The following is a 14,662-nucleotide window of genomic DNA, read 5'->3' as shown; positions in this document are numbered from 1 at the left end:
AGGGTCTGGGTTGGTTTACACTGGGAAAGCAATTGGACCAGGATCAATGTAATATGCTCAAACCATCTTACCCTAGTGAGCAAACTGGCCCCCAAATTCTGCACCAGCTGAAGTTTCCAAAGCATCATCAAAGGCAGCCTTATGTATAATGCATTGCAGCAATCTAACCTAGAGGTTACTAGAGCATAGGCAGCAGGCCTTAGACTATCCATGTCCAGATAGGGGCACAGCTGGGCCACCAGCTGAAGCTGATGGAAGACACTCCACACCATTAAGACAAACTGACCCTCAAGTGACAGCAAAGGATCCAGGAATTACCCCCAAGCTATGTACCCACTCCTTCAGAGGGGGTGTAATTCCATCAAGAGCAGGCAGCCTCTCATCCATGCAGTCTAGAGAACTGCCCACTACCAGCGTCTCAGTCTTCTCTGGATTGAGCTTCAGTTTGTTGGCTCCCATCCAGTCCATTACCAAGGCAAGACAAGGGTCCAGCACATCCGCTGCCACACCTGCAGATGTAAAGGAGAAGTAGAACTGTGTGTCATCAGCATATCTTGCGGCTTACTGCTTCTGGGCTTGGAATAGAGACCCAAAAAAGAGATCCCATGGACAGGGCTTTCAGGAAGAAATGTACATGTCAGCATGAAACTGCATGCAGGAATACACATGAGCCGTTATGTAATATACAGTGACTGATTATGTCAAACACAGGGCTGCCAAATCACATCGATTGAGACTCCTAAGTATGAAGATCAGCTTAAGCCTCTGGAACTCATGAAGTGGTTTGCTCACCCGACTTGTCCATGACTCTGACTTCACTTATCATTCTGTTGGCTCTGCTGAGAGGCCAGCTGCCTTTGGCTTTCCTTCAAGTGTCACCTCACAGCAGCCATTCCATCAGGCTCCAGCAGAGGGAGAGAAGGGAAGCAGGGCTATTCCATGGGCTGTGCTGAAAGACAAGCTTCCTGTGTCCCTTCTTTTCTCTTCTCATCTGTCACCTAGTAATGCACATTCCATCAGTCTACCTGAACTGTTTCTATCCCAACTTGTCATTGTAAGAACTGTAGCATTAAGAGCTGATGTCTAAGTTTTGTTAGTCCTTTCCTCCTGCTGCCCTTTTCCCTTTTATGGGGTTGTTTCTTCTAGATAGTAAGCCTGAGGGCAGGAACTGTCTTGTGCTGTGGGCTGCTCTGTGCTGCTCAGGAACTCTTTTTAGCCAAAATGTGGGGCAAAATGCTTTCAATTTAAAAAATGATACAAGTGTAACATGACCCAAAGTATCCAATAATGCATTTCTGAAGCTCATGGATACATATAGTAATAGACGCATAGAATTACAGAGCTGGAAGGGATCTCAGTTCATCTACCTCAGCGGCAATGCAGGAAGTCCACCACCAGAACATTCCTGAGAGTTGGCCATCCAGTCTATGCTTACAAACCTCTAGCAAGGGAGAATTCCATACCTTCCATGGCAGTTTCAGCACCTGAAGGTTTATTATTGTGTGGCACTATCATAAGACAAGGTGCTCTGTTTATTTCATTACATGGTATTTATTTATGCTTCTCTAGGTCCTTTGTAGTATATTAAAAAGGTAAAGGGACCCCTGACCATTAGGTCCAGTCGTGGCCGACTCTGGGGTTGTGGCACTCATCTCGCTTTATTGGCCAAGGGAGCCGGCGTACAGCTTCCGGGTCATGTGGCCAGCATGACTAAGCCGCTTCTGGCGAACCAGAGCTGCGCACGGAAACGCCATTTACCTTCCCGCCGGAGCAGTACCTATTTATCTACTTGCACTTTGATGTGCTTTCAAACTGCTAGGTTGGCAGGAGCATCCTGTGGTATATTACAGAGCTGCAATCCTAATGTGTGTGTGTGGTACTGGGATATGATTGCCAGCAGACATTCTAAATGCTTAAATCTATAATAATCTGTGTCAGTTTTGGCTTCTGGGCTATATGAATAGATGGTAGCTTATGTGGGAATTTTTGTGAGATATTTTTTCTGATGTGCTCCCAACTTTCTCCAGCAGAGATTCTCCCACTCTGTTTAAACTGGATTCCACTGTTGTTATCTTTCCACCATCTGAACCAAGCAGTGATAGATCAGACAAGTTCAAACGTACATGTTAAAAATAAGATTAATTAAGCTACAGCAAAGACGGGGAAAAGAAAAAACAACATGTACAAAACTATTGGTTCTTATGTGAAATTGTCTATTAGCTTGCAAACACAGGTGACCTCCAGTTGCCTCAAGTACCGTTCTTACTCCAGGTCCAGTTGTTCCTCCTGGTTCTCCTGTTCTGTGCTTGCTTCATTACTCTAGTTCCTCAATACCAGGTCTCTCCCCCTTCCACCTACACATACTTTGTTCTTTCTCCCTCTAACTAGAGTTGGTCAAGGGTTTGAGCCCCTGCATTGCACAAAAAATTCCTTCATTACAGGGGTTTGGACTAGATTATTCTCATGGCCCCTTCCAACTCTATGAGTTTTACCAAGATAGCAGAATGTCCAAGAGGACTTAGGAGGAGCTATTAAACTATAAAGCAGTGTGACCAGGCTTCTTTGAAAATATTGTTGCTGGCTATAATGATTGCTGAATAGCATACTGTTCTAAAGCAGTGGATTTCATCATCATAAAAACTCTTAAAATGTATGCAAGATATAATTTTCCACAACTTCATAAACTCTGTTGCCTGGACCATTTTAAACAGCTTTCTTTTGGAGGAAAAAAATGAATCCAGTCTATGTGTAAACAATTTCTCTTTGACCCTGACTTTTAAATATGTATGTTGCCTGTATATTTTTCTACAGGCCTTTAGTCCCAGAAGAATGCAAAAGAACAGCTCTTCCTGCCCAGATATTGACATCTGAATGCTCAAGGCATTGTCGAAATGGGCACTGCACTCCCACGGGAAAATGCTGCTGTAATCAAGGCTGGGAAGGCGAGTTCTGCAGAATTGGTTAGTATTCCGTTCACAATAATTCATGGAAATAGCAAGCTTCCATCAACTTCTGACAAAAGTGGTTTTTTTAAATCCATATATTTTAAATTCCTCATTTACTCAAGCTTCTATCAGCAAGCAATGAATGGGTGGGAGGGGAAGGGAAATCACGAATAGCAAGAGACTCGGAAATTTGCTTTCATCAAATGACATGTGTGCATTTGATAAACTGTGCCAAAGCTATCCTGCATGTTGCTCATATGTAGTCTGTTTAGGACCACTGGAATGAAACAACACACATCTGGGGACTAACACTGTCACCAAACATAAACATTCATTTGCCATCCTTTAAATGCTTCTCCACGCTTTCAGTCAGTTTCTCTGTGCATACAAGAAGAGCTAAGCTGTGGAAATAGACCTGAGGATGAGAAGATGCAAGTGGGATACAGGTTAAATGGAGAGAATGAGTGAAGCAAGGAAACCTCTGAAGCATGCAGCCATAGAGTCCTTGAGGGACATCTGTCTCACCATACTGTTCAAAGACCAAAAGGAACTTCTGTTCAAAGGAGACATTCTGACCACCGCCACCTGGCCAGCTAAGGGCAATGCACTCCAGGAAGGGATCCTAGTGAGTTAGAACCGTGTCTGTCCAAGAGTCTCTGTGGGCCCTCCCAATGCTCACTCTGAATGAGTTGGAGCAAAATAAAACATATCATTTTTAGATTAATTTGTACATTTCACAGCCATATATTTTTTTAAAAAAACTTAATTTTAAAATGGAGCTCTTGATGGTTAGAATTCCTTGCAGCTCAAGGAATTTCTTTACCAAAGAAAAAGACAATTGCAGACCATATGCAGAATAACAGTTGATAAGAATGTGGTAGACTCCCTAAATCAGAGAGATACTTTCATGAGCAAGGTATTCTTTTACATATTTCTGTTATATTTTTATCCAAGTTTCTTTTCCCATCCCATAATGCATCATGGCCTATTTTATATTCTGAGAAACAGACAAAAGCAAGTGGTTCATTTTTTGAAAATAACTAAATAAATCCATACTGCTGCCATTATGATAGAGAAATAGTTCCCATTTTGTACATATGAATTTTTTTCCTTATTCTTGGGAAAGCTTCTACATAAGAGTTTTTTTTGTGTTTTTTACAGCAAAATGTGAACCGGCCTGTCGACACGGGGGTGTCTGCATACGACCAAATAAATGCATGTGTAAAAAAGGATACCTTGGTCTTCAATGTGAGCAAGTGGATAGAAACATCCGAAGAGTGACAAGGGCAGGTATTCTTGATCAGATCATAGACATGACATCCTATTTGCTGGATCTAACCAGCTACATTGTATAGTGTCTGGGACTTATTTGGATACCACATTTTCAATGGGCATTTGTTTTTCAAATCTTCTCTTCTCTTCTATCTATCTCTCTCTTCCCTCCACCAAAAGACTCTTATCCTGCTTTGAAACTCCAGTGATTCCACTGGGTTTGTAGATCTGCCTTTTTACCTTTTCAGAGAAGCAAAAACGTACAATTCACGCACAAACATCTGGTTGCATAACTAGTGGAATTCCAAAATTATATTTCCTCATGTGAAGTAGTTTACACAGAAATGCCACTGTTACCACAAATAATTTCCAATGGTGTCACTATGAATTATTTGATATCCCACCATTTTTTGTGTATAACTATCTGAGTATAGCAATCAGAAAAGGAGTTTTGAAACTGTTGGCCATTATTAAATTTTGATTTTAACCATGGTTAAGATATTTGGCAGGTGGATTCAAATGACCAATTGCCATCAAATTCATGTAACAATAAACACATTGGTAATTCCCCCCCCCTTCCATTAAAAGCTGTTCTCTGAACAGGATGGGAAAAGGGTATTTTAGTAAGAGCTATTATCCACTGGAATCTTCAGATCAACAAATTATGACGTTAAAATTGCAGTTAGCGTATCAAAAACATGACCATGTGAATCTACCCCACCGTTTTAAGACAATGTTTCGGAACTCCTGAATGCATTCTTATATAGGCAATTCATTGTAAGATTGTAATCTACACTTCTATCAATGTAACAGAATGTTATGCACTTAACTACTTTATCTGGCATAGATGCAAAAATCTGGCTATCGCAGCTTAATTTCCACACTGTTTCAAGTTCTTCATAATTAAATTATATCTGCATATTTTAAAACCAGTCATTGTAGAAAGTCTGTTTTTTTGTTTTTTTACTGAATATCTTATTTAACAATGGGCACTGGGTTTGTGTTACATATTTATATTATTTTATTTTAATTTTTTATAATATAGACATCATCTAGATGAACAGCTTTGCCATGTCCTGTCAAATACTAAAGTTACATTTTTCTTCAAATTAATTGGAATGACGGGGAGCAAAAGAGCAAACACACTCTTTAATGTGTTGTGGACATAATGTAGAAATGTATCCTTGTGTCAGCCTTTGTTCGTAATCGACGGAGAAACAGCTGCAGCCAATCAACCAGTCGCTGCAAATGTTGATAGAGTTATTTCCACTATATCAGGACTGGCCCATTTTTATATGGTATTTGAATTTATTACAGAATTCACATTGAATGGAACTTCACTGGATGGGAGCTCACTTTAGCTAAAGTCTTGCCTGTGTTAAGAGGACACTTGTACAAATCATTAAAATTATGATTATTGCCAAATATGGTTCAAAATGTAAATGTTTCTTGGAGAGTTAACATAATGCTGTTTCCTTTTTGTAAATGTATCAATAAATTTGATGTACATGCTGTATTCAGAATTGTTAAAGTATTGATTAATATTGGAACTATAGGATCACCCTCAGAATTTAAAATGCTTATTCCTGCAATACTTGTGCTGTAGTCTGTGTGTTCATACTTGCGGTGTATATCAATTTCTCTTTGTGCTATTGTTTTTGCAGAGAAGTCTTCCCACACAGAGAGAAGGGAAGAGCAAGGGTGCCCTTCGTCCCACAGTTCATCAAACACCTGTTCCTCCTACACCAACAGTGTGCAATGTTTTAAGCAATGTAGCCTGACACTTTGACCAAACATCCCCAGCCTCCTTGACAATGGTATCTGTAGGAGAGGGAACGCATTTATAAGAGTGAGTTCTTCAGTCACTAAATGAAATCAAGCCATTTCTTCATAAATTTTAGTACTGCTGCAATTTGTAAGCAAAATGCAATAGGTAAGCTGTTCGTGTCCAAACATCTGTTTTAGAGACAGCAGAAGGAAGCAGCGCCTGCCCTTGCCATCCACCTATGATTCCTCTTGGGTTTCAAGTGACCTCCTGACAAATGGAAATTGGTTGAGAAATCTTGGTTGAGTGCTTAGTGAACAATGGGGCAGCATTAAAAAGTGCATGCATAATTTTGCACAATGTAGACCCAACTGACACTCTATTCAGTGAAGGTTCAGGATTAAATGAGCATGGAGACCAAATTACCCTCTTACCCCAGAAAAGGGTGGTCTCTTCCAGTCATGCTAGCACGTCATTGGCTAAGCAGTGTGACAAATCTCGCAATGAACCCTGCAATAGCCTGCATCTGTAGGTTAATAGCAGCCCTTTGTCTCCATTGCTTTCTCCCTATAGTCTTTTTACTGAATCACATCACAAAAAGTTTTACAATTAAAAAAAAAATGTCCTGGCAACCATTTTCGTACATTGACCTTACCTTCTAATCTTCTCTTATTCAACGTGGGGGTGGCATTAACAAAATGTGAACTTCTAGAGAATGAGGCAGCTGTCTAAATCTATCAAATCGTGCTGTTTTATTAGACATTACACTGTTCACATAGCTTTGCCAGAGTAAGAATGAAGTTACTGCAACGTTTACAAGCAACTCACATTTAGATGATTCAAATAGCTGGTATTTCCATGCAGACCTGGGTGAAGGAGAAAGAGAGGGTTTTTTTCATAGCTAGCAAAACTTCATCTATGACAAGCAAATATGTTCGGTTCCTATGTTTTTCAAGCAATTTAAACAATAGAAGGTAAACTCTAGTAACAAGAGCCCAAGGCTGCATTCTTATAGAAGGTTAAAATCTTGAAGTAAATATGTCAACCACACATGTTGGTTCATAAAAAAAACCACAGGGATATATAATAACTGAAATCATGGCATTATTTTGTTAGTGATTATACAAAAAAAAAACTATTGCCAATTTGCAAAAACTAATTGCAGTGCAAGTGGCAATGACACAAAGTCTGTTTTATAATATTGAACTGGAGTAGCAGTTGAAACAGCCCAAACTACACAATTAAAATATTGAATTGGAATAATATGGAAAGGAATGTGTGTCTGTGAACGTCTCCTACAAGTGTATAATATAGCATGAGAACTCCCTGGTGGAAATAAATTGTTTTCAGTAAATTCACTGAAAAACTAAGCTGCATACTTATGAAAAGCACCACAATTACTGAAGAAGTCAGTGGATGACTTTAAGCCTTATTTCTAAAAACTGCCCTATAAGCCTTAAAAAGAGGCTTAACGGAATATAGTAATTACCTTGAGTAATGGCATGCAAAAATATGTAAATTATTTCTGTGACAATTTCATTGCTAATTAAGCTCACACCATGGCAACTCACAATGCGACCCTAAAAATGAAGTTTACAATGAAACTTTTGCCCCCAGTAAAAATTAAGGTCGGTGGGGCAATCAGTTAATAGGCTCAAAGAAGAGCATATGACTTTTGTACTTGTGCTCAAGCTTTTCTTTCATCAGCCTCTCCTGGTCTGCAATTCTAATGAGGTTATTTTGAAATATTGTCTTTGTTTTCACAGCAATGATATTTTGGGGTAGAAAGTGCTCTCATGCTCAAAAAACTCTGCATATGCCAGTGCATATGCGTATATCTACTTATGAAATTGAATGAATTTCAATAATTTTATCTCTCACCTTTAAAGAACAATGCAAACAAGAAAGCTCTTATGAAAAATATTTAACTAATAATGTATAAATAACTATAGCAACCATTAATAGTGACAAGTGTGTGTAGACCCACTGGTCTGTCATTCTTGAGAGCCTGGATATTTGACAGAAATGTCACAGTTCTTGTGATATTAAGGTGCCATCATTAAGCTATTCTCTAATTAGTTATAGCAGGGCTGTATATTTTCTTCCGTCAGCTGACTACTATGTTGCATGTCCAGGGCATACGATTAGGCCAAAAACCACAGACTGGCACTCAACCAAGTCCACATTAAAGGAACTGCATGAAATTTGGGGCATGTCTATGTATGTTGTCTGGGGTTTATATCCCACCATGTTCCATATTCCTAGATAATTGGGGACAGGGTTGCAGCCTTAAGGGCGGAAGTTGTACCACTAAAGGTGCAGTGATCAGTTGGTACAGTCAAAGGTAAGATAAATCTATGGATGTAGAGAGGCCCAGGCTATCAATGGAATTATCATAGAATTAAGGACTGGTAAGTAAAACATGGGCAACTCTATTTCCATTTATTTCCTTTATCTATGACTGCTCAAAATAACTAACTGTGTCCAGAACTGCAGAGGGCTGCTGAACTCTTATGTTCCAAACATGCTGGATTTTCAGGGCTCAGCTGCCTACGCTGATGCTGGATGGGATGATGCCGGGACACTTCATAATAGCAGGGTGCTTGGTCACGCTTGAAGTATGAATATGGTGGTCCTGTGCTAGGTGGATAAATTATCTGGGTCTCACTCCACGCCTCTCTGGTGCTTATGCCCTTCAGTACCTGACTGCATAGTGAAGAAATCATGTAGACAAGTGCAAAACAAAACCCATTCCTGCCCCACTCTCAAATGGCACCTATAATGGCATACAGAGAGCAGTGGTTCTGCTCTTTGTGATAAGCTAGACAATGCAGTATTTTGGGTTTCCTCATCATTCCTTATCACAGTGTGGAATGTTAAGGAAACAGCAAGGCTGAGGTTCCCTTATGTTTGGAGGCAGTAATGTTTCTGAATACCAGTTGCTGGAAACCACAGGAGAGAAGAGTGTTTTTGTGCTCAAATCCTGCTTAGTAATTTCCCACAAGCAACTGGTTGGCTGCTGCGGAAACAGCATGCTGAACTAGATGGGCCATTGGTCTGATCCAGCAGACTCCTCTTATGTTCTTCATCACACTAAAACAGGGCTCTGCTTTTCTTGGTTTCAGCTCTTTAGCATTCCCAGCCTAATGATTAATCTGTCAAGCAGAACAAAGAGTAACTCTTACTGTTTTAAAAACAAAGCACCAGTACAACAGGACACATGCAGAGATATGTGGCTAGTCCAGATAGGAGGAGGTCTGAACAAATGAAGAAGGTAATCCTATATCTGTTCCCATGCCTCTGGAGTAACAAGCAGTGATGTTCATTGGTCCATTCCTGTACCATGCCTGCAGATCTTGCTCAGCACAACTTCCCTGTAACATGATAATTTGCAGGATTGCATTTACAAGGAGTAAGGGATGGCTTTTTATGGCATTTTTACGATTTAAAAGTTTTCAATTATTTTAAAATAAGTGCAGCTCTAACACTGATTTCAGATCACACATGATTATAGATATCCTCATTCTATATGTAGCATATCTTTATCACACTAGTGTATATAGACATCATAATGTTATCAGCTAAAACATGGGAGACATGTGTTTGAACAAGGAAGCAAGGAGCCATAGCTGAAGTCTTGGTTTTCAATGCTACACAACAAAGCCTACATATTGTTAATGAAGTTTAGTATATTACATATTTGTATTTCTCCTTCAACTTTTCAAACATTGTCTGCTTGCTTATATAACAATAAAACATCTACTTTTTAATCTCTCCAAGTATGTTTGCTATATCCCTCCCCACTCCACAAAATACATTTAGAATTTTTTTTGGTTGGGGGGATGACTCTTGAAGGAGAAGGATGAAATTAAGTAAATGTGCCTAGGGTTGCAACTGAAGCCCAGTTATTAGTCCCATGTTTCAAACTAAGCAGAGCTGGGCCTGGTCAGTGCTCAAATGGAAGACTACCTGGGAACATGTATGCCACCTTGGGTTCCATGTTGGAAGAAAAGTGGGATATAAATGCAAGAAAATAAAAAGCAGTGAAATGGGATTTAGCAGCAGCAGCCTAGGCACGTCTACTCAGAGGTAATTTCCATTGAATTCAGTGGTATTGACGCTTAGGTTATTTGTCACAGGATTGCAGCCTTAATGTAATTAACCCACATGCTGCTGACTCAATGAAAGCACATTGCAACCAACTTTTGCTATATTCAGCTGTAGCTCAGTGGTGGACCACATAATCTGCAGACAGAAGGTCCCAGCTTTAATCCCTGGCTCCTCCAGCGAAAAGGATCAGGTAGCAGGCAACATGAAAGATTCTACATGTGACCCTGAATTGCTGCTACCCACGACAGATAAGGCCAAGCTAAGCTAAGCAGGCAAGAGCTTGAGCTGGTACAAAGCAGGTACCCCTTTCCCTTCTGTTGCAGTGTTTTATTTTTCCTGGCTGTGCCCATAGCAGCTGCATGACAGCTGCAGCTTTTCCACCATGGTGATGGAGAGAGGTGCACCTCTGCTTCCATCCAGTTGCGCCTGGTTATTATAATATCAGAGGCAGGACCAAAAAAAATATGTGTTACATTTGATAGGCTCTGTTGCACAGAAAAGAACTCCATAAGGCTCAGCCCCTAATTACTCAGCATATGGTCCTGCCATCATGAGCTGGCTTTGCTTGCTTTGGTGATTTATTAAGAAGTTACAAAAACCTGCTGACATATTTATACGTCTTGTAATTAATATGCACCTGACCTTTCATTTTTGTTTTGAAGAACTTTGCACATGGGTTTTACCTCAAGTCCTGGGAATGCTCAGCTGGCCTCCATCCTGCAAGCCACTGCCTTTAAGTAATCTCATTGAAATGAGAGACGTGCCAGGATGTGATTTCAGGATGGTGTCCATTTGGAATAATGAGTCTTTCATTCCATCAACACCTCAAAACAACATCTGGGTTATATTTTTCTTTTTCAGTAGAATTGTATTTAGGATTTTTTTTCTGTCTCATGGGAGTGTTTCAGGTGTTAGGCTGTCTGGACGCTCATCGCCAATTGCCAGGAAGGGTGGAGTCACCTGATCAGCTTGGAATCAAAGGATTTGCATTTGGGACCCCACCTCCTCACAATATTACAAACTAATGGGTGGAGAGTACACCTGCTAGGAAACGTAATATTATTGCTGCAGCTGCAGTTTGTAATGGTCACAGAAGGCTTTGATGGCTCCATTACTCAGGAGAAGATCAAGAGCAAAGGAAAGGGATTTAAAAAAATAAAGAAGTATAACATGTTACATTTAAATTCAATAAAGTCTGAAATTTACAAAAGTGAGAGAAAATGTAGTTCAGCACATTGGGACTTCATGCATCCCTTGAATGCTGGTGGATTGCTGTGAGGTCAGACCCACTCTTGAGAGTTATTTATGAACTGTGTCATCTTGCAATTCAAAAACACCAATTGCTTATCCTGGCTGTGATCACAAATGCACTTGTGCCAGTGAAGTTTCATTGACGTTTACAGGGATCCAGCAGCTCAAATACATTTAGGACTGCAAAAAAGGAAGGCTAGGAGGACTGTAACCATATCTGGGCATATGCCACCAGCTCAAGCTAACACTAACATTAGCTCCATCAATTGCACTGTTATGACAGCTACTGACTTAGGGGATCTAATTGGAGGTGGGTATCTAACTTAAAGATTCAGGAATCAACATGCTGCTCTCATTTCTTCTGTTTCTTTGGCTTTAAATGTCTCCACTTTACTGTTCAAACTGATATTTATATATTTGCTAATTAAAGTCTGTAAAACATTGCTTACTTTGATGAACCATGTATATTGTATGAATGATATTTGTGAGGTTACGTGGCAAAGGCTTTCAGCTGTCAAGGTTCCCCCCCCAAAAAAAAAAAAAAATTGGTGCCTGCAAGTTTTAAATACTCCAGGGCACCTAACATGTAGGATTTGTGTTAACCTCCGTAGTGTCCCCTCTGGTAGGACGGAGCTGAAGAACCACCCTTCTCATACTAGCATTGCTGTAATGTACCTGGATGGCACAGGGATGGGACAGAATGGTGCTCAGGTTAGAGCTGCATAGATGAGCCAGAAGGAGGCTTCACTGGTTTGGCTCCACTACTTCACCTGCACAGCCCCAACCTTGCCAACCTACTCTAGCCCATTACCATCCAGGTATGTTGTAGGGATGCCAGTAGAGATGGGTGGCTCTGCAGCTCTGCCCCACTCTAGGGAAAATTTTAAATAGTGGGTAGACTTAGCCTCTGGGTGTTACTCAACTGCTGGCCACAAACACTACCAGAAGGTGGGCATACACCAGGAGGTGCTCTACCTGGGCTTTCCCAAAATTGGAACCATCCCAGAAAACAAGCTGCGGACATTGCACAGCCTTCCCACTCTGTTTCACCACCAGTCCTCTTGTCCCTTCTCCTTTAACTGCCACCTAAAGCAGACGAGTTAGTAGAGCAAGTTCCCAAAAGTTAGGAGGAACCTGCTTGAAGGCATAGCCTACCAGCGAAAATTGGAGCACCATCTCCGGGAAACGATTGGCAGCATCACTGCCATGTTAGCAGTGAGGACAAAAGGAGGAGCAGCAGTGCAGCAGCTGCATCTTCTCTGTGACAGCTAAAGAAGTTGACTGTGGTCCATGAAGATCAAGACCCTTTGATGTTAATCCTGCTGTAGACACAGCTACCCCTCTAGAAAAATGTGATGTGATGAATGTAAGTTCTCCCTTGTGTGGCTCTCACCTGCCTCCTTCCATATTTCTTTTGCTTTATGAAAAGGTTGCCTTATACTGAGCTGGATCATTGATCTATCTAACTCAGTATCAACACGGACTGGCAGCAGGGTTTCGGATTGGGTGTATTCCCAGCCCTACATAGAGATACTGGGGATTGTACCCAGAACCTTGTTTATGCAAGGCCAATATTCTACCATTTCCCAAAGTGATCGAAGGTGAAGATTCCTTCCGTCTGCTGTAGCATCCGAGTACCTAGGGTCACATAGTGCCAATCCCAGGCATTGACTAAGGCATTGTTTGAATGATGTGAAGCTTGTCACGTTGTGATAACTTAAGGACTCACAATGTAAGCATTTTTCCATGGGTTTATCTTAACCAGTATGTCCGATGGTGAATTTTACAAGAGCACTAGCCATGGGTTCTTCCTCTTGATTAATAGGTTCATCACATCACCATACATGGATATTCCACACATTCATTTCAAATGTTGTACCCTGTTTTTTTACAAGGAAGATATATCTGAAAGCTAGCATCAATAATAATATTGTATTGGTGAGATAAACTATTTGCTTTGGGAGCTCCAACAACATACACGGCACAAAGCCCAATGCAGAGGAGTCACGTTGACCTTACACCATCACTTTTCATAGAAATAAACAGAAGAGGCTTCTTCAGCAGTCCTATGTTCTATGCTATGAATGGAGGCTTCCATAGCTGCAAAGAGACTAGCTTTACCTGTTAGTGTTTTACACATACCATTAACAGGGAATTTTCTTCTGTCCTCATTGTTTTGCCTAAGAATTTGCTTCTAGGTACCATTTTTGGGATGTGTCTTCAGCATAATGAATAGATGTTGCTTTGAGAAGTATCAGATGCTTTTGGAGCATGGAAATGGAACATATTTTCTCATTAGGTTAATTAACAGCCCTGCTTGGGTGGTATAATTGGGTATAAATTTTCCTCATACCTAAAAAGGATTTTATTTTTATTATGTTTTCTGGTGTCTTTAAATTTTTATGGCTTCAACTCTGTTTAGTCTGCATGTAATCCTTGAGAGAGAAAGCCCAACATTTTAAAAAATTAATAAAAATAACAGTTCCTTTTCTCCAAACTGGCACTTATTCTATTTTATGATCCTTTCTGTATTTTCCCTCCTTTCTCCTTATAATTTGCATGCAAATCCTGAAGGAGTAGTCCACAAGTCAGGGAATTTATGATTACATCGTCAAAGTAAACTTAAGCAGGGTGATATATTAAACCTGACAAGATGCTGCTCATTAATCTTTGAAATATAGCCAGGTGTGAGGTAGTTATGAGAGACTTCCAAGCAGGGAAAGCGTAACGCAGCACCCAGTGGTGGAGCTACATGGAGGGCTCCCTTACCTCATGCAATGCTGCCTGGGTGGGGACTGGGAACTGGACATCACTCCAGAAAAATTCAGTTGGATGGAAGGAGAAGGGAAATGTCATGCCTCCTTTTGCCAAGGGTCTTGCAACCCTTTCAATGTTTTGTTCCAATTAGGCTAGTATGGTCCAGTTGGCAGGATCTTGGCTTTAGGCCTGCTTTGTTTTGCCTTGACAAATTCCTCCATCTCCTCAGCCTTAAAAATGGAAATAACAGTGATTGGTGTAGAAGTTTTAGACCTGGTCTATATAAACTGATGATCATATTGTAGGAGTGCTAGAGTGGATTCCAGTCCATAAAAACTTGTGCCAAAATAAAACTGGGCACTGCCTTGAGCTTCTTGGAAGACACGTGGAATTTAAAAGTCAATGCAAATAATAAATTTTTAGTCTTTAAGGTGATATAAGGCTCATGGCTGTTAATGTAGGACTATGCCACATCAGACTATGGGTGAAGCATGACGGGGGGCATTAGTATGAAATGTAACCAGTGCAAAAAACAACAACCCCAAAACAGAACAATGGAATT

General features: G+C 40.5%; 2 protein-coding genes across 7 annotated transcripts in view; one reads left to right on the top strand and one right to left on the bottom strand.

Annotated features, from left to right (window-relative positions):
* Positions 1 to 9,761, top strand: part of HHIP (hedgehog interacting protein) — a 73,182-nt gene extending 63,421 nt beyond the window's left edge. The window contains exons 12-14 of one of the 5 annotated variants that reach the window (XM_083755673.1): positions 2,812 to 2,960; positions 4,107 to 4,231; positions 5,882 to 9,761. In XM_083755673.1, the coding sequence (XP_083611799.1) occupies positions 2,812 to 2,960; positions 4,107 to 4,231; positions 5,882 to 5,998 (391 nt within the window). In that variant the 3' untranslated portion in view covers positions 5,999 to 9,761. Of the gene's footprint in view, positions 1 to 2,811; positions 2,961 to 4,106; positions 5,810 to 5,881 lie in introns of those variants that run through there. The other 4 variants (XM_083755672.1, XM_083755676.1, XM_083755675.1 and 1 more) reach the window with 4 other exon arrangements.
* The window catches only part of ANAPC10 (anaphase promoting complex subunit 10), a 117,654-nt gene that overhangs the window by 51,635 nt on the left and 51,357 nt on the right, over positions 1 to 14,662 (bottom strand). The window contains exon 5 of one of the 2 annotated variants that reach the window (XM_083756082.1): positions 6,811 to 6,848. In XM_083756082.1, coding sequence (XP_083612208.1) covers positions 6,822 to 6,848 — 27 coding nt within the window. In that variant the 3' untranslated portion in view covers positions 6,811 to 6,821. Of the gene's footprint in view, positions 1 to 6,727; positions 6,849 to 14,662 lie in introns of those variants that run through there. The other variant, XM_083756081.1, reaches the window with a different exon arrangement.

Source organism: Podarcis gaigeae, assembly GCF_964106915.1.
Source record: "Podarcis gaigeae genome assembly, chromosome: 9".
Lineage (NCBI taxonomy): Eukaryota > Metazoa > Chordata > Lepidosauria > Squamata > Lacertidae > Podarcis > Podarcis gaigeae.
The sequence above is the reverse complement of the archived record's forward strand: the minus strand, read 5'-3'. Positions and strand labels throughout refer to the sequence as shown.